This window comes from Aethina tumida, chromosome 1 (assembly GCF_024364675.1).
Source record: "Aethina tumida isolate Nest 87 chromosome 1, icAetTumi1.1, whole genome shotgun sequence".
Taxonomy (NCBI): Eukaryota; Metazoa; Arthropoda; class Insecta; order Coleoptera; family Nitidulidae; genus Aethina; species Aethina tumida.
Window position 1 is genome coordinate 44,844,905 of NC_065435.1, and position 20,973 is coordinate 44,865,877.

The 20,973-nt window shown below is 41.9% G+C and overlaps 1 protein-coding gene across 2 annotated transcripts in view; it reads left to right on the plus strand.

Moving 5' to 3' along the window:
• Positions 1-20,973, plus strand: part of LOC109609161 (homeobox protein homothorax) — a 58,758-nt gene that overhangs the window by 28,602 nt on the left and 9,183 nt on the right. For both annotated transcript variants that reach the window (XM_049967695.1, XM_049967693.1), the window contains 4 exons: positions 2,668-2,718; positions 6,135-6,185; positions 8,794-8,988; positions 17,516-17,639. In XM_049967695.1, the coding sequence (XP_049823652.1) occupies positions 2,668-2,718; positions 6,135-6,185; positions 8,794-8,988; positions 17,516-17,639 (421 nt within the window). The remainder of the gene's footprint in view (positions 1-2,667; positions 2,719-6,134; positions 6,186-8,793; positions 8,989-17,515; positions 17,640-20,973) is intronic.

Below are 20,973 nucleotides of genomic sequence, written 5' to 3' on the forward strand. Positions count from 1 at the left end.
GCATTACAGAAATTGCTGGGGACACTCGGGCAAAAATATTGCCCGGGTAACTAGATAACATTAGTCGTGTGAAACGTTCAATGTTCCCATTAACATGACTGTTATTGTCGATTTTTTTCCTTCCATCCATACGTACGCTTCATTTGAATATCCCAACAATCGATTTATTAATTCAATTTGCTCACCTCTAGTTATCACACCGAGATCTGAATGGCACAATAGATCATGCGGACCCATTGTGCATTATTCGTAATTGTACGATTCTTATTAAGACCATTTAAGTTGCAGTCTGTTTAGGTGGTTTCGATAATTCGCTTACGGACCTCGTAGGATTCCGCTGTGGGTTTTGTTCGGGCCACGTTCTTTCTACCTACCTCTCTGTACCTTTGTAATTGTTGTACCATAACCCCTAGGGAGAGGAATATGCCTCCGGGGTGACCAACAAAATGAGCAACCTCTGTACAATGAACTGGCTGTAACGCACCGATAGACATGCACAGTGGGTAGAAATTGACGAACATCTGAGCAGAACAAATTCCAAATCAAAACAACGTTCGATGGGACCGTAAGTCAATCTGCACGTATGTCAGCTAATGGAAACGTCTCAGTCATTTGACACGATCTACATGTGACCAGTCGCGATGTGCGTCCGTTTCGTCGCGGCATTCCCACAGTGTGACGCACCACCGGGCATTTGCAGCAAAAATCACGGCTCCATATGTCGCAATGCACACACGACCCTAACGTTTTCTCTCTTTAACCAGATGAAAACGATGCCAGTCGACCGACTTGATTGTCTCTAACGATGCTGTTTGTGTCGTTTAATTAAATTAATTGTTTTAGTGGAGACTATCTGCTTTTAAGCCCGCTCGTTATTCTAATTTAATTGTAGTATTGTTAATTGCCTCTGTAAAAATCAGCAGCGAACCACTTTTACACAATGCAACCGTCCGACTGTTTTCGTCAACAAGGAAACTCTTTTGTTCCATTGGAATTTTACTTTTTCGAACCAGCCTTGGGGATAACCGTGGTATGAAACGCTGGAAATTATTGCTCTTTGTTGTTGCTGCTTTCTAAACCATTTGTAATGTGTGAATTAGTTGCTTTTTTTCTTGTACACAATGAAATTTGATAAATAATTAGGATACGTATGTACATAAAAGAATTGCCAAGTGAAGAGGAATTTTTACGTTAAAAAAAAATAATAGTCTGCAAGGAAATTTGTTTGTTTTATTTTCTGTGTTACATCAGGAATTATATAAACTGTAAAATGTACGTTTTTATTGAGAATTCTTTGGCTGGTTAAAATGATAAATACACATTTAGTTCCGACTTAAATGAAACGATTGAGCGAGTAATGTGGAATAGCTTTTATGTTTCATTAAAGGTGTTAGTGCAAGAATTTTTTAATAAATGTTTTTATTGAACATTCTTGAGCTGATTTAAATGAAAAACATAAATTCAGTTCAGTTTTGAGTCTTTTATATTTCATCTAAAGTTCTAACTCAAGAATTTTATAACTTGAAAAAATATGTTTTTATTGAATATTCTTGAGCTAATTAAAATAAAAAGCATAAATTTAGTTCAGTCTTGAGTAATACAAATTGGCTTGTATCATCAAAAATTTTATAACAAACTCAGTAACATATATTTTTAATAAACATATATGAGTTGATTAAAATATTAAATACACATTTAGTCCAGTGATTATTATTTTATAATAAATTGAAAAAACATATGTAATAATTTTATTGGGCAATCTTGGAGCCGTTTAAAATGATAAACAACACATTTAGTTCCGTCACGAGTAAAACGATTGGGCGAGTAATACGGATCGACTGAAATTGGCATTTAAATTGTAATGTTGCACCGTGTAGTCCGTGCGACCATAAAAATGAAATTAAACATACGCACGTATGCTTAAACAGAAAATGAATTAGTTAAAGGTAATATTTCCATGCATTACATTAATTTCGAAAAATTTATTAGTGCTTTTTGCGACGAAAAAATTAAGTATCGCCACTTATAACCTTTAAGTTTTAAGAGCTCTCGTACAATAATTGAAATTGTTCCGAAGGTAGTAATTTAGCGCTGGGTCCTGTGTAATTACCTGCTGGAGGTTATTTTGTGGTCCCGTTCGTGTGTGTGTGTGTGTTGCAAGCGACGCGTTTCGACTCGCATTTCGGCAAACACATCCGTCAGGCCCGGCCGAACTTAAAAAAAGTGTATAATCTGGATGACAACCGAAATTACATAGGTTTTCGCTATTAAGTTGTCGTCATGGTCGCCCGGTGTCGCAGGGGTAGACGGTCTCACACCTCGATCGGACGACTCCAAGGAAATAGCTATAATTATATTAAAAAACCACGGATAGGAGGCACGTGGATCAGGGGCGTTGTACTACCTCCGGTTAATTACATCTTACTGGGGTCCTCTCCTTTATCGATGCTTTTCGATCAAGCTCCCTCACTTTTCATAACTCTGCCGTGCATTACTTAATAACAGTGTTTAGCTCAATCTCCACCATTTTATTAAATTACCTATTTACGGCTATTGTTGGGCTACCACGGCACAACAACCGGTCAACTGCCGAACTGTCGTTCGACTCATCCACTTGGCTACAGTATTTATTTGCATTACTAATATGTTATGTTTTTTTTGTTGCAGATACGTCAAGAAAAACCTTATTATATCGCGGACCCTGAAGTAGATTCCTTAGTAAGTAGAATTTGAGTTTCCTCGTTTTTACTACTACATGTCGTGTATAAAAATTAAGTCACCACACGCATATGTAAGCACCTGGTCTGATATTGACGGACATGCGAGAGTACTTTAAATTAAGGAAAAAAACATTTCACTCACTTCACCAATTCCTCCCCGTCTGGTTTACAAATGTACCTTTGGATTTAGTTATTTTTAATGTCGCATGGCCACCCCCAATATTCCAACGACACATATCAGATATCGGTCATTTCCATCCAGTTTTATGGTACCAGAACACGTGACGTTCTCGACCCGTTTGTTTTCATTTTTTTTTTTATTATTTGGTGGCCCGTCGAAGAGGAAGACCGAAAGGATAATAGCAAAAGAAAAAAATAAAAATGGAACCATCTTCGAGTTTATAAATGTTTCTTTGTTGCTGCCATACGAATTCCGTTTCGGTCGTGGTGTGTCGTTTTTCTACCGTACGACATTAATAACGGGTACGAAGATTAATACGAAAACGAAAAAGCATACATGCAGTTCCATTAACATAAATTGTTGACTTAATCGATAAATTAATTTGTTTATGTTATCAATTATTTTTAATTAATTGCGCCATTTGTGTAACTGGTTCGAATTACAGGTTAGAAAATAATTGGGTTACTTTGCTGAACCCTTGTAGCATTCGATTTTCATTGAAATTCAATTAGATATCTGTTAATGTGGGCTGTGGAAGCACTTACATATTCTAATCGTAAATTCTGCCGCGTACTCGGTTCCACCGCAATAAACAAACGTTCCGGAAAAACTTTTTCGATACGACAATCAATTGTTGTTGGGTTAATTCGACGATAAAAAAAATAAAATTGGGTGATCGGTATCGGTTTGTTTTCCTTCGGCCATCGCCGATAAATACAATATTTCTACGTGCTGCCACGGAGATTATAATGAATGATCGGTTGAGGAACTTAAAATTTATTGACTATAAATCATATTTATTGACGAATTAGTCCAACTAAGCATATTTACTATACGCGATCTGTGTAAACGGTCACTCGCTAAAATATTTATTGTTATGCATTCGGCGTCAACTTTTTTTTTATATATCGTACGGTACGTTTAGATTTAAATAAACCGTCGAATACACGTATAAATACCATTAAAGTCGGCCGTTTCTGTAACACCGGAGGATACATCAAGAGCCGTTGAAGTAGACCATTAATAAATAACCGGTGATCATTTCCCAGACACTATGCCCCAACATTGCAATAAAATCATTAATTCAATAATTAACCAGAACCAGTTCCTATCTAATTGGCTTTTATTAATATCACGTTACCAAGGAATAGTGTACTTTTAATTAAATATTAATTGCGTCTATTTAGTTTTGATGAATATTTTTCCGTGTGCCGCCGATCAAAATCCTTCTCCCCGGTATTGTACGGCCTCAGTTGCGGTCATGCGGCAATAAATTACCTTACTGTTTGTTGCACACACTAACCTTATAAATATATTTTTTTTTTTCGGAGTTCGGAACGTTATTAAAAAAGCGTAGTTAATGAAGGCCATTAGGCATTCCTAAATGGTGAGCTGGTGTGCGTAGAGCCATTAGGTCAAAAATGAAAAATTTTAATTAAATTCTTAGATGGATATCTGAAGTCGATCCGGGTCCCCGTCCGATTATTATTATATAGGTAGGTGGGCACGTTGAAAGAAGACCAGCTACTGCAGCATCCATCGCGTCGCATCTCCGCTTGATTTATGGCCCGTTCCCATTTTCGAGAGCGAGAGACAACGTCCCGGCGAGGACAAAATCATTTTTGATGCCCGGTACCGGGGGAAGGGTTGCCGCCGTAATTAAATTCGGATACTAAACGACGTTAGTGGGTCAAAAGTTTCGGCGGGGACCGACGGAAAGGGGGACTTTTTTTGGAGGAGCCCCACGTAGTAATGATCCGATGCGACAACATGGAAATGTCCCATTAATGCCCGCCTTGTTCATGTGGAAGTAATACGCGACCGGCTCGTTTAATTTTCTTAATAGAATGTTTCCATTTCGATACGGCCGAGCTTTCTAATTCCCTAATACGTAACGCCTGTGTGCCGGTTGTGTTTGCGTTCATACGAAAATATTTCGATCGGTTTCACCCGGGTAATTTGTGTTCGTCAGTCGGCCGTCGTCCGTCTGCGATTTGCTCCTAATTTTTATGGGACCAACGACACGAAAAGCAGTACTCCTCGGATCATTCATCTTTGCAGGAACGCCGGACGTCCATGCAATTATTGTTTTAGCAATAAATTGGCAATAAAATCCATTGTTTTCGTGGCAATTATTTGTATTTAATTTTGCAGTTACGACGTACTTTTATGAAATAATGTCATAAACGTGATAATTGTTAATGGCTACCAATTTTACCGATATCCGCGTATATTGGCAGTGTCAACTACGTTGGAATTTGTACGTCGACCACCCACCAGTGACTGCGACAGGTCACGGGTCAAATGAAAACCGGTCATAACGCATAACCTTTTGTTGACGACTGGCGAACGACGTTAAAAAATAGATTTGATGCGTGTGGTACCTAAAAGACAACCAGTTAAAATATAATAAAGCGAGCGCACTTCGCCGGTCCGACTGCACACAGTTCAATAATGAAAAGAATTTCTGACCCGGCCACCATAAAATATCATGCTCCTTGCAAATAACACATCGAACATATTGTTAACGTTCTTTTTGTTTGTTTTTATGGGTGAACACCGTGCTCGGTGTCGGACGTAAAATCACTTGTTGAGTTGTTGCCGTACGCCCGGTGGGTACGTGCACCGAAAGGATCCACCGCGTTTCATTTTCCTTTAATCATTTTTCCACCGTTCCGTATCGTCGTCGACATTGACGCGACCCGTCATATCGGCGTAAATCTGACCCGGACAAGTGAAATAAAAAAGACGGGGCCCCGATCCATCAAGGCACATCGACGTGTCTACCACAGTCGGCTGGTTGCGACGTAATGCTCGTCGTCGTCTTAAATGGGCATTATTCTTTCGCGGTCGTGGTTTCAAGGCAAAAGATGATGTCTAATAACACGTTTCCCCGTAGTAAACAGTCCTTTATCATGTCCCCGTAGTTTCCATTCGCCGTGCGTACGTAATGATTTTGCCGGTTGTTTGCCGTAAGGCCCGGTCTGTAGGGGCGAGATAAGGAATGGATTCGGGGGAGTCGACGGTGTTTGTGGATTACGGGATCCGGCCATCACATGTAATTTTCTGTTTCGTGAATCCATTGTGTGACTGCACACCTACGCCCGTCCTATAAAACACCAGCCCAGACGCTAATTCACAGCGGAAAGCAGTGATTTATCTAATAACGCTCAAGCTCATTGTTACAAGTAGTCGCAATCAACTAATGTTTCGATTTTCTCTCTCTTTTTCAGATGGTACAAGCAATACAAGTGCTCCGGTTCCACCTACTAGAATTGGAAAAGGTAAGTCTCCTCGACATTCGTTCGATTCAACTCCACGTCGTCCATCATTCATTTTAGCCTTATCCTGTGGATAAATATGAGTTAATGGACGCAAGAAAAAATCGACACGGTTCGTTAAAAACGACAAGTCATAACAACGTTAACTTGTTTTATCTATTTAATGTACCTAGTCGCTTTTTTCTTTGAATAATGCGTGATGTTGAATTAACCAGATTGTCAAGCTTTGATATAGTTTTTCTTAATCACTTTTTAATGGATACTACTTCCACTCTAACACACTCAACAAACGAACGAAGACCAATGGAATTAGTGGCTCTAATAGAATTGTAATAGCGGGCATAATTTTGTTTCTTTTTAAAGCATGGCGGCGCTACAACAATAAATTATTAACCTCAAACGTCGCCTTGAATGGGACGAAGCTGCTGTTGTTAATTAATTTTCCTACGAAATTTTGATCATTTCCAACTCATACGAAACGTATCGTATTACCATAATGTTCCGGCCTTGAAGTTAATGCGCCAAAACCTGACCGGGTGGGTTACAGATCATTCTGGTGTTTCGTCTAGTCCTGGCCTTTCACAACATGTCAACGATTATTTAAATATATTCAATTCGTTAATTCGTCCGAAGACATTTCGCCTGTATTCGTCACTTTTCCATTTATATTTTTTTTTTTTTGTTCCCGTTGGCGTTACTCGGGTATCATTATGTCATACTTGTGGCGACTTATCTGCGATTTGAATAATTTGGAAATGCATTTTTTTAAAGTGACGGTGCCCGGCGATAGTCGTAAATGAGATTCTCCAATTTCAGATTAGATAAACAGCATTTCCCCTATCATATCTTTCTTTTTTTTTCCTTTAATTGTATTCACCGTCGTGTCATTAAGGCTTTTTTCAACCGGACTAAAATGTCTGTTGGTTTACGTGGCCCAGGACCGATCGGTTAAATATTCATGAAACTTATCTACGAATCATTTTAACAATGTAAAATGAATTCGTGACTGATGGTTATCGGCGAACCACAATCTTGGATTTGATGCCGATAACTCTCATCTACGGACGATTACCATATACACACATATACTTACGCAATTGTATCACTACAATGCTCGATGTTTGTTAATCATTTTCGTGGCATAAGTTTTCACATAATACGTATAATTACGCCGTGAAAACCTCCACAATGTGTAATTTAAAAGGCCTCTTTGTTGTGGTCGTTTTTTCGAATAAATTAATGGACAATTTCCATCGGTCCGCGGCAAAATAGCAGGTTGTTGTGTGATTAAAACAAAATTAAAATTTATTTACCTTGCTCCGATTGGCTCGTTTTAATATTATAAATGTGTTGGTTATTATTCTATTCGGTAGATAGGTGTTTATTTATAGATCTTTTATCTTTCCAGTTTATAAATAATCAGCTTGTTCGTCAAGTATATTTAGACCATTGCATAGGAAGGTAACATTTTTGGAACTAGCTTTGATATCGAGACCAATAAGTTTACATAAAAACCGGGGACAAGTTGAATGAAAGATGCAGGAACATAAAATGGCAATGTTTGGCCGAGATGTTGTTATGCAAATGGGTATTGTTTAGTGTTTTGTTTAGGAGATAGGCATTTGGTATTGTTGTGCCGGGCATACTTTTTACAATAATGGCCGGTAACATAGGGTTTCCTAATTAGGCGGGCAGCGGTGGCGGCGGCAGTGTTGGAGAGCCAGGCGAGGCAGGAATGGAGGAAAGAAGAAGAAAAGGGGGAGATCAATAACACTGGCAGCGACATCGTCACAATGCACCGCTCGAGTTACACGGGATCGGCGGATCGTCCTGCGGGCCCGTCTCAGATTCTCCGTATTAAAAGCCCGACATGTAAAAATATGGAAATTGCACGGCAGAATGCGGTTCGATCGGCCGGGACCGGATGGCCATCGCATCGCTTTGCATTCGCAGCTACATTTAAATTGCTAAAAGGGGACACTATCGAGCGGCTCATCTCTCTCTCCGTTTCTGCGATATTATAATCTTGTTGCAAGGCAAATGCACATAACCGGTTACCCCAGACGTCGTCCAAGGCGGCCATCTTGGCGAAACGGCTTAAACGCGAGCCTGACCACCGACTCCCCAGCTCATGCAAACTAGCCGGTATCGCTCGCTCGACTCGTTCCACTCTCACAGCAAAATACGTATACTCACACTACTACATACCTACTATCCGACCAACATCATAATACAACTACAATTCCCTCGCATCTGCTATTCACCTCATTCAAATCTCGTTCCTTCTTTCTCGGTTACACCAGAACTATCCTGTTACACAGCGCAAACACTTCAACTATTCCGCTTATCATTAACGCATTTTTGAATCGAGCCTTTGTTATCAATGGCCACGCACAAACCGACACGCGGGCCGTGCAATTAACGCACTTAAGGCAGTTGTAAATAGTGCACGGCCCGCTCCAATCCGGAATCTAAATATTTAGCTCCAAATGCTACAACACACTTCAATTGGTCTTCGTTCTGTTGTTTGTTTACCACATTCAAACCATCAGAACTCGAAACAATCCACGCTCGTCTCTATCTGCAACCAATTTTGTTTGTTCATTTTCAGGTTCACGAATTGTGCGACAATTTCTGCCACCGGTATATTAGTTGCCTGAAGGGTAAAATGCCAATTGATTTGGTGATAGACGAGCGAGACAGTGGCAAACCTCCCGAGTTGGCTGGTTCCACAAACGGAGATGCCGGCACAAGAAGCAACGCAGACTCCACATCGCACACGGATGGGGCCAGCACGCCGGATGTCGTAAGTACTTCAGCACTTTTTGAATGTCGCCCATCTTTTTTCATGTTCATCACACCACAGATTCACGATCTGCCCTTCAGACCGCCCTAGATAATTTTTCTAAGGCTCTGGAGGTGGTTCATTCTAAGTTATAGGAGAAACTGTAAACATGCAGATCCTGAAGATTTGCAACGCAGACCGTACAACTCTCATGCATATGTAATAGGCAGTGTCAATTTCGAAAACAATCATTCCGAAATATATATGATAGCCAGGCTTATTTATGTAATTTTCGGTATATAAATTATTTATAGGATTCGGTGAATTTACATTTAAAATTATTATATTGTTATTAATAAGCCTAGATTGTACTGTTTTCCCACGGTTTAACATACACATACACACACACACACAATCATCGAAAACAACTAGAATTGTATGTAGTACAGCACTAACTGTTCCTAAATGGGGTGGAAATTAAGGTGATTTTACTGGTCCACTTACATTTTATTTTCATGTAGTACTCGATGCTTAAGTAGTACATAGATGATTTATATCTGGCGTCGAGTTATTGACATGTTTTGAAGAAATATAGACCTGGTTTAATGTTTAGTTCGTGCGAAAACGTGAGACGATCATCGTGAAAAAATGCACCCATAAATCACCATTCAGTTTTATTGCATGTTCGAGGATTATAGTTTAAGAGAGAGATTGTTAAACCAAAATCTATTTCGAGCGCACATTCGGAATTGCGCTGGGCCGGCGCAGGGGGTGCGAATTGGCGGCCGAAAGAAAAAAAAAATAAAATAAAATGCATTTGCACCATCGCGACCGATCCCATCCATCATTTGAAAAGAAACCGCGCCGGTGACCGCAGAGCGAGCGCAAGGGTGTAACCCAATCCCGGGCTGGCAGCTCCGCCGATGCGTCAGTCTAAATTGACACCAATTACCAGTAAAACTCCCTGCTTTGGGCTCCCCCTTGCTTTTTGCAAACAGCATCACGAAAATGAGCTAATACACTCAGAGTTCGCCCCCGTTCGCCCTCCCGTCCCGTCGCCCGGGTCGACGTCACGCAGATGTCGATCAAGTCCGTCTTCAATATCCATCGGGATCTAAAAGCTTCCACTGGAAAATTCATTTTTTTTTCTTTCCCCGTTGCGTAAAAATTCCACACGTCCTAATCGATTTAAGTTTTACGGTTCGGTCTTTTAAAAACGACACGTTGGGAGTTGTCGGGGTGAGGACCGGGCCCTCGAAGGATTCGGGTTTTGTTAATTCGGGCACTATCTGTTGTGGAATAAAACGTGGAACAAAGGGAGAACGATGTTTGGTGTGTTATGCTTTTAAATCAGTTTATTGTTGGCCAAGACTATTCAGTTTGTTTACGTGATACATATAGATGTTTAAATATAATCATTCGTTTCGACTAGTGCGTTTCAAGCCTAATAATAGGAAAACATAACTGGTCCAAAGCGATGATAATAATATTGCTGTAGTTAGGTGGTTAGTTGTTGGTTTTATGTGAAATCGTGTAAGAGGGATCCGAGGTGCAAAGACGGGGGAATCTTTCCGCGAAAATCTCCTCTTGATCGTTGCCCTTGCACTATAAATACTCCAGTTAATTATACTACTCAGACGACAAATGTGTGCGTGAGACGCTATTGGCAGAGCGGTGCTATCCGCGCTATGAAATACTCTCGTTTTGAGCGCCTTCCAAAGCCCAACCTGGCTTTCACTCACTCTGTCGCATACCACACGTCTGCTATTTTTATATAAGAGCACCGAGTCGAACACCTTCAGGAAATCATTAAAATGTTCTATTATATCGAAACAAACACAAACACAAATGCGGCAAAATAAGCAGCGACGTCCTCTTTGATATTCGATGTCTCCTAACGTGTAGGATTATCGATGAATTATTTTTCTTCGATTTAAATATTGGTGGTAATAAGTTTCGGGGAAACCGAGAAAATCTACGTGCAGATCAAACAAACATAAACATGTGGAACATCAAAATAAATTAATGTAATCAAAGGAGTCCCGTTCTTTTATAATAACACACATCAACGTCTTTTTATAAATTGTTATTTTTATGTGAAAAAAAAAAGGTGGATTGTTTGTCAAAGTTAAGCCGTTATTGCGTGGCTGATTAAAACCGAAATCGATCGGAATCAGAAAACGCAAGAAAGAAAATGGAGGTAAAAGTAAACGATTGAATCATAAAGGCAAATTGCCTTTGTGTGGGGAGCCCGCTGGATGGCCAATAAGTGAAAAACTGTGGATGCAAAATGCATAAATGAATACGAAGCAGCTGTTCCGTATATCTGTTTCGTAATAAATTGAACAAATCCACCTGTTCGCAGGGAAGGGAAGCTCCGTCGGCGATTACAAGCCATCACTGTCTCCTGAATTAGGCCGTTCGGGAGGGAATCGCTTCCCGCCGCTGATGCCGGCTCCACGTTTTACAAGCTATTTGAAGTCAATAAAATGATAATGCGCCAATAAAAGCGCCGAGCGGAGAGGCACATCGCACGGGGACGCCTTCCTCTGGCTAAGTGATTCCGAGACGATGCAAATTGTATCAGGAAGGAAGCAAAAGGAAACAGCGATACTGTGCTCTCACCCAGACAGAGATTCCCGCTCGCAGATAGCGCACCACTCCCGAGGTTTTATGTCTAACCACCGAAAAATCACAAGCCACTTTAAACTCACCGACATGTAAAACTGTCTCCCCATCCTATTTATTTAATGCGGATGACGCTAAGAAAAACAGTTTTTTTGTGTACAGGAAAATCACCACGGTTTCTTATGTTGCTTTAAAAACTACCAAAAAATTCGTTGGCCGTTAAAAACGCGTATCCAGATTAATTAGCATCGGCCCAAAGAATCTTTCTCCAATCTAAATCCCGGTGATTAATTCACCCGGTGCACTCTCGGGGAATTACCCGGCCCGTGGGGTTTTTGTCGCCGCCGGTTCCCGCTGTATTAGACATACCTGATTAATTTCCCCGAGCAGAAAGGTTCAGGTGTTGCGTCGTTATCGCGTAAAACGGGCGACGTCGGCGTTGGGAGAGAACGCCCGCAGCCGGAGGGGGGACCGCCGATGGGGAGCAATACATCAACCGGGGGCCCAGAGATTTGCGATCGGATAGAATGCAGTCACCGAGGGAAGCAGGATATGAGCGCCGCGGAGTCGGCGGCGGCTTCATCGGGACCCCGCCGCTACGCTACGCTGTCGCCGATAAATCACACCGACAAATTTAATTATCCTGCTGTCGCTGATAAGACTCGCTGACCGAAAAGTCTGCCTCGTGGATGTGCGAAACGGCCGACGACGGCCGCAGCCTCACGGAATCCAATACAAACGACACTACCTGCCTTCAATTAAATAAAAATGAAACGGCGGCGGCGAATAAGATGTTTTGATGTAACCGATGCGATAAAACGTTTGTTTTTGTCGCCGTCGATGTAAATCAACCCGATCCGCCGGGCGATATTTCACTTCTTCGCTAAAACTAACGCGACCCCGTCTGAGTTATGAGTTGCAGAGGCAGCAAAAGGAAGCCAGTCGAAACCGTGGGTTCATCTATCAATCCTAGTCCTCCAGCAGGATTGTTTCCTGCTGCATCAAACTAATGGTCCCAGTGGCAAAAATAAACTTTGCAGGAGAAACAGTTTAATGGAATCCACGGACCACCGGGACCATTAAAATGAAATAGTGGCTCACAGAATGTCGGACCTTCCCTCCTATCGTCCGGCCGGACTGCGTCTTTGCTCACTCATCGGAATCAATCTTTTCTAAACAAAACGAATGGTTATTGTTCTGCGTACTCGGTAACAAACCCATTAGTAAGAATTTGTCTGTAATGGACCGTAATACACACAAAGAAGATGCGTACCCGACGTAATTTATCGGTCCGTTCTAGCCTTAAAACTGATCTTATCCGATCTATTGATCCATTTTATTACTACTACCGGTTAATTAAATTAGAATCGTTTAGGTCACGTTTATCCTGAATTAATATTGTGCCATTTGCATTTTAGATATTTAAATAAAGGTGTAGCCGAGTTCTAATAATATAAATAAAATATAAAAATTTCCAAGTTTTTTATTCGAATTTTTTATTTAAGCCGTCGTTAACGAGTCGATTAAAAAAACCGAATCGTTTAAACGGTCCCAGGGAGATGTTTGACCCTTATTTACATTGTCCGGCGTTGATAGAATTTAAAATTCCCTAACCGATTTTCCACCCATTAAGTTTTTGCGGGTGCTAAATCAATACGGAATTTATTTTTTATTATGTACACCAGACACAAAGCTGCGGTTTTGGAACACACACAGACACACACACAATCGTACGCAACCCTATTTTTGGGGTCCACCTTGGCCGTGGCAATTCAAACTCCCTCGCAAGACCGAACAACAAAGGCCTGCAGTGCTCCGGTCCCTTCAAACGGGCTCGAACGCGTGTGCGTCTTGTCAAGAGACGTCTTCTGCAAGGATCCTGGCCGGTCGACGTGCGTCGTTTTTGTTTAAACGTCAGCACCAGATGTTCTCAATTTGGTGGCTATTTGTTCGTTCTCTCCCTTCACAAAATTGCATAGCATTTAACGATTTTTTTTTTTCGTTCTGCTCTCGTCGCTGGTCCTGTCGGCTGGCTAGCAGCAGACCGATTGTACGAAGTGTTTAGCGAAGGCGTACACCGACGTTTTTTTCCGCCAGACCGTACCAATTGTGCCGGTTGTATTGGTGGTTATTTTAATTGAGGTTTTGTATTCTACAACAATGTTCAAAACGTATCTGTTTTGTGTGGGATTGTTGAAATGTTGTACTTATGAGAAAAGTATAATTGTCAAAATGATTATCCGTTCTGGTGTGGGTCTGGGGCATTTGCCAAAGTGTGTGTTTTAATCCGCCAGTTATTTATAGTGTCGAGACAGGCACATCTTAATGGAGGATATATGCATGACCCTTAAATCTATGTTCATTATGAATTTAACATGCGTCTCTAAAACCCAGCTGATTCAATTACCATATGGGGCTGACGTCACCAGACCAGCGATCGCTCATAGTTTGACAAGCAAGGTCGGCACCGTATGATGGCATACGAAACCGTGTTGTCCGTTTCCCGGTGCGTTTTTTTTCTGTCCTTATTTCGTTTTATTTTCACTTGGCATTCGTCCGCCGCCATGTTCGTAAGATCGAGTGCGGGGATCATTGGAGCAATTGTAAATGTCCTCGATGGCGTGTGTCGAATCTGAGACGATCGGCTCGGTTTCTTCAGTTGCCGGTGGTGGTTCTTATGCCTGACACGGCCACGCGCTGTTTGTAAACAGAATAATCGAGTCATGCCGCGAATAAACAATTGGTTCAATAAACACTATTCGACGGGCGCCGCTGCCAACGACAGGGACGATCCTCGAACCAATCAATAACACCTGTACTTCCCCCGAAAAGGTACAGTTTTTTTTATTAATTAACGTCGGAAGGGTGCGAAAACGGACCGTTTGTCCGGTCGTGTTCCGTTAATGAGACGAAAAAAAAAAAAAGTGCGGTGGACGTATCGGAAGTCAGACGGGCATTATCGAGTTAGCCGTGATTCCATTATACGACCCACATGAGAGGCCAGAGAACAGATCAGAGCCACAATTAACACCCGCACCGTGTCGTTTTGAAGTCGTTTGAGAGCAACGGCAGACTCGCAGAAGCCGGTTGTCGTTCATTAGTACCCGGAAATTAAATAAATCTGTGCAGCCGAGGCGGCGGCGAACCCGCTTCTCACTTGTTTCGCCGTCGAAAATCGGATCAAGACGGCAAACCGGGATGATGGGGTTGTAGTCGGATTCGAATCCTATATTCGTACACATTAGATCGACGTCGGAGGCTCTGAAGTGGCCAATTGCCATTTGCATGAATCGTGGGGCGAGTAATTCCCCAGAGCACTGCTAATTCGTAATTTGGCTGATGCGTAGATTAGATTTGTTACAATAGACGATCGCTGCACGGCTCCCCCTATAACACGACTTATCCATTTTCTAGCATTTAGTTAAAAGTCAATTATGTGCGTCGAGAAGGGGTGGAAATCTGCGCTTTTATACAACACCCAAACACCAACTCTCGATATTAAATCACCTAAGTGCACTTGAAAATGGAATTATTCAAATGTGAAATCACTCGAATAGAAAGGTGCCAAATTTAATTACCGCTAATTTAATCTGAATAAATTTAGAGAATGACGTTAGATTAAGGGCTTTAAAACTTTTAACTCTTCCAATGGCCCTTGACGGAATTTAATAAACCAATTTTGACCTGTTATGAAGTCAATTACGACCATCATTTTTACTCCCCCTCAACCATAACACACACACACTGCCGGTTTCAATTGGAAATTAATGCGTCCAAGAAATATTTGTCTCCTTGTTAAAAAAAATACGTCATCGCAAATAATGAGAATAAAGTCAATTCCACCCGGACGCCCGACAGATCTTTTCAAACCCGTCCTCGCAATACCCGACCCGACATACGATAATATTCTTTTGTTGTGATCGATACATACAAACATGTCGTACAATCTATCCATCAAAATTGAGTGAAGCCTCCCAAGATTTATTGCCAGTCGCACTCCAAGGCGTTACATAAATCAAACTTAGTCTCACTTTCGCTACCACTGACCCACATGCCTTACATATCTCTGGATCATCAACTCGATTTGCATACTATAAATTTAATTGAAAGCGTGTTAACCTATTCGCCCTGCCATCAATCCAGAAAAGCACCTTCCCACCTGAACGTATCTGATATTATTAAGCTGAATATTTAATGCGTGCACTTAACTCATAGGCTGGGGTCCCGAAATACATCTTTTTCATCTGCGGATAGAGCAGTTTTATCTGCGTGTCGTCGGAAAATTTGAGAAACCGTCGCCCCCGGACCCGGTGGGACCTGGCGAGAGGGCCCCCCGAATTCAATAAGCTTTTGCCTAGGTTGTCGTGCAGGCGACAGATAAATAATACAGCAACAGGGATTATGGGCGTCTAGTGTTGGTCCCTGTCCCGTGGGTGAATATACACGACACCGCGCTTTTCACTGTGGGGGGACTACGCCACGCAAAAAAATATATGGAAACACGACACCTCCGACGACACAGGATCATATCTCTCTTGACTAACTACGGAGCGACTTCTCTTTTTATATCAGCCTATATGGCTCCGGTAACGTGACACTCGAGACATTGCGCTGTGGAAAGAAAAAGTGCCCAGTTTTAAGTGTGGCTTCTCTAAAACACAAATCTGTTTGACGTTCAACACATCCGAGCCCTCTTCGTTTGGCATCCCGTTTCGGTGCGAGTCAAAGGGATTTTCCTGATTATACCCGGTAAACGGTCTTGTTGTCATGTGTTTTTGGTCATTTACCAATCGGGCACAAATGTCGTTCGATAGCCGGAAGAAGGAAACGCGCGTTCCGGTCAGATTCTCGAGGGTGTATGTTTATGCTCGCCGTTGTGCTAACTCGTTCACGCGTCCCACCGCCTTTTTTTACACGCCTAGTTATATTTAATAAAACATACAAGGTGCCCTACCGTCCCGCTAATTGATAATCCAACTGGCGCAGTTAATGAACCGTGGCGTTGTTATTATTTAATTTTCGTATTGAACCCGTAATTTTACGTATCATATGGTGGGGTGCCTTACCGCCGGTAGGTTCGTTATTTGGCTTCAGTGATTGATGATGGTGTGGGACAATTACCTTGCCAGTTATGCGGTAATTATCAAATGGCTAATTGAATATTATTGGATCGGACGGTTGCGACATCGAAATGCTTGATAGTACTAAAGAAATTACTGTTGAAGTGACAACTTCTGCAATACCACTAATTTATGTGTTTTTTATCGTTAACGTCCTTTAACGAAAAACCAATTAGTAAGTCTCGATACGTGGAACGGGACCCTTAAAATGTGTGCAACACACACGATACAACGGAGAAATAATGGGCGTAAAGTAGCATTTAACTTTACTCAATTTGACAACACAATTAGCCCATAAAATGAATGTGAAATCTGCTACAGAGTATGTCTAGTGTACGGATACGGCTATTGTAAGATCGTAACATTTTTATGGTTCTTATGAAGAGCGTACAGTGTGAAGGATGGCTGTGGCATTGTCTTTACTGCACACTCCATCGCAATTTTCGTTACTTTGCTTTCTCGGAACAGGGAAATTTATGCATTACAGTGTTTTCCCTTTTTTTTTCCACCTTTATTATTTTTTTCCAAACGATAAACGGCGTGTAATGACGTCTGGCTTTTTATCTATGAAATTAATTGGTTATTAAGAGACACTTGTCTCTCGTTAAAACTGTGTGCACCACTTTGCGAACGGAACGCTTCCGTCGTGGCGACGCGATAGGTCCTCCTGAAATATGCATGAGCGCTGTTCCAGACAGTTTTCATACACACTTCATACTCATAAACGTTGACCATTTAGCCTTAATGCGCCGACTGATAAGATGTCATCATTTATACCTAAGTATTGTTTCTGATTACAGAGGCCGCCATCGTCGTCGCTGTCGTATGGAGGGCCCGTCAACGACGACGTGAGATCGCCCGGAACTCCTGGACCTCTTTCACAACCACCCGCTTCACAGCAAAGCCTCGACGCCTCGGATCCTGGTAAGTGTAATTTTTTAATCTCGTTCGATTCAAGTACTTGAAATGACTCCCAATACCCAGTAACTTGATTGGATCTGTTTTCGCTCCTCGATTGGCCCCCAGTTTAATGATGTGGAGGAATGCGAAAAACCTTTGTGCAAAATAGTTTACGTCTTGGGCTTTTTCAACATCTTATTGATTAGATTAGTTAAACGCCACTAAACAAATAGCAGACGATTGGTAAAACGACTTTTTATCAAGATGGGGAGCTAACGGTAATGTCCATTTAACGACTGGTATGGCTTGCAAGGCAGTATTAATGGGCAGTTGTAATTTTGTCAAAAGGTAAATGAACAATTATCGATTTAGTCATTAGCAGCGTTATCGGCACTAATGTTCCCTCGCAAGAAGAAGCGCAAACTCTTCATTAGCCGCGGCTTTCAATTACTGGTCTAGTTTTATGCCAAGGGAACCTTTCATTACTTTACTCGAAATTACTCGATGTTACATCGATAGATATCGGTAATGCTATTGTTTATCCCCCTAATAAATAGGCAGACAAATGCTTTACATAATTAAAAACTACCCTCCCAAGCTTTTTAATACAGTTTTACGGCGATCTCCCCAATTGTATACGAACAGAGTTAACGAGCCGTATACAATGTGCCAGGAGATGTAATCAGACACTATTAGTTAAACATTATTGGGTTTTCAGCAATTTCACGTGTCCGTCAATCTTGAACGAAAATTTCAGTGACTGCGTGCCGATCGCGGAGTCTTTGTCCCTAACATGAAATATGAACTGTGACTCGACACACTGTTGATATGTACGTTCGTAAGAGTGGCCCGATAAGCGGCCAGCCAATTATCCTAAGACGGAACGGCAAACGCCCCGATAACCCCTGGACCTCTCCTCAGTAAAATAATCCAGTTCTCATGATTGCGCGTCGACCAGGATGAATTGACAAATACTGTTATTTCCAAGAAACAAATTTCTTATCGGCCTACTTCAACTTTTCCGGCGCATTGATTCGATCGAATCGTTATATTATAATGAGCACGACACCATCTGATTTCCATAAAAAAATACAATTAATCAACGACTCGCGCTTAACAATGACATGATCATTTGGTGTGATGGAAAACGGACGACTGAATATTTTAACTGGCCGTTCTTGGAATTCACGACCGTTTCCTTATTAATTTGTACGGAACAAGTTGTGCCCGTCTAAGACGGGGACGTCTTTGAATTAATCATACTGACGTACGTTGTTGGACAATGCTAATTTGATTAAGATAATATGTGTGTGCTGGCTCCGGAGTAGATGCAATAACAATTCAAAAATCGGAATGTAAATTCTGGCGGTATCTAGATGCGTCGAGTAGTTCCTCATCAATTTGTAAGGAAGAGGTTGCCCTCCATAGTAACAAATTGATGAAGTTCCTCATCAAATGACGGGGAACTGGTTGTGCCATGTAATCGGGAACGTGTTTAAATTAATCAGTCTGATATACAAAACGGACAATGCAAATTTGAAAGAGGAAATATGCGTGCCATGTACATTTTGCAGGCCCTAGAGTAGACGCAATAACAATTCAAAAATTGGAATGGAAATATCTGTGTGGCATATTGGGGGTAGGTTTGCATGTGCAGTTGTTTTTCAGTCGTATTTATCCTGTTTCTATTAATTGCATTTGATAAAACATGAAGCGGTAGAATGTGTCGGGGCACCGGGATGATAGAGATCTATGGTTAAGTTTTGTGAGCAATGATGTTTGATATGAAAAAGTGGCATTAGTTATGATCATGCGATGACGCGCATTAATGCGGCTGCAATAAATTGAGATTTGTGCGTCAGATATATTTGAATATTGGAGTTGCATTATGGCATACAGATGTGTTGTCCCGTGTTGTACACAATTACACATTGTGGTGACATTAGTTTAATTCAGTGTCGACTAATGAAAGTTTACGAGCGTGGCCACGTGAGCGCGGCCGTAGTTCGCTTTACGGCGCATACACTTCAACCCGTTCAACGTTTACGGCCGGTTAGCGAAAAAGTTATTATGAATCATGTGCGACAGCCCAGACCGTCGTAATTCATCCACTCGTTTAAATATGATGTACTCTCGACGACACACTTTCGTTTAAATGCATCGGCCCGCGCTTTTTTTACCACTTATTGTCAACCGGGGTTGGCTTGTTTATTTGTGCCACCCACGAAATCATCCTGCACATATCGCATTTCACCAAACACGAAAAACGCAAACGACATGTTTACGAGTTCCTTGAGGTCACTCTGCCAAAGCCAATACACTTAAGCCTCCCAATCAATCTCAAATAACATTATTCGCAAATATAAACGGTTGTACTCAATCGTGTCGTCGTCTATCCCAGTCTCGTTACCATAAAACAGCCCGAGACCGAAGCTCGTTCACATATCATCCATCATGCAACGATAGAAAAGTAACCCTTTGCCGCCCGTCTATTTAATGGTTGCAAAAGGTGGATTCGTAATCGTCGGAACCCCGTCGGGGGGCGGCGAGGCCGTTTTCCCGCGTAGCTCATAATGAAAGTTGTTTCCATTCTCGTTTCTTAGGCCATTAACGTAGTCAGAAACGAAGAAGGATGCGGCTGCTTCTATTTAAACAACTTCCATTAGCGTGAGACGGGGGAGGGTCGGGCCGCCGATTTCCAGATAAACCCCACATTCACCCCCGCACAAAACGAGTTTGCCACCGCCGATGGAAATAAAAATATCAAAGTTCAAGCGTATATAAGAACGCCCCGATATGATCTCGATGTTTAATTTTGTTTCTTTATCACTCTTGGCTCTGACTCAAGGCAACGACTCGCTCCGATAAACACCATCGCCGAAGAAACATTCCCGCGGAATTGTTTTTAACAACAATAACGAACCGATCCGAAGATCAATATTGGCGTACGATCAGGACCCGCGATAATAAAACCTCAACGTTATCGTCGGCGATGTGTTTACGTCGAGACCGATGATAATTGCAATTACGGCGGGGTGGCGCGAGAGGCGGGGGCGAAACCGCCACGAAGGGTGAACTTCCACCTGAGCGGAAGATAAGACGTAATAATTGAAATTGAGGTGTTCTTTTTTTCTCCGGTTTATAATGCCGTAATGGCGTGGAGGCGTCGTCTCTTTCCCGCCGCCGAAATATTCGGCGTGCACACGCTTCGGCGCCCGTTTTCCAAGACCTCCATTCGGCTCTCGTTCTTTCCGCCTCGTCAACTTTTGTCCCGATATTTCCGCAAGTTCCGCTCCGAAATAATCCCTCCGACAAAGCAAACCGGAGATCCTATTCGAATTAAACAAACGACATGCCG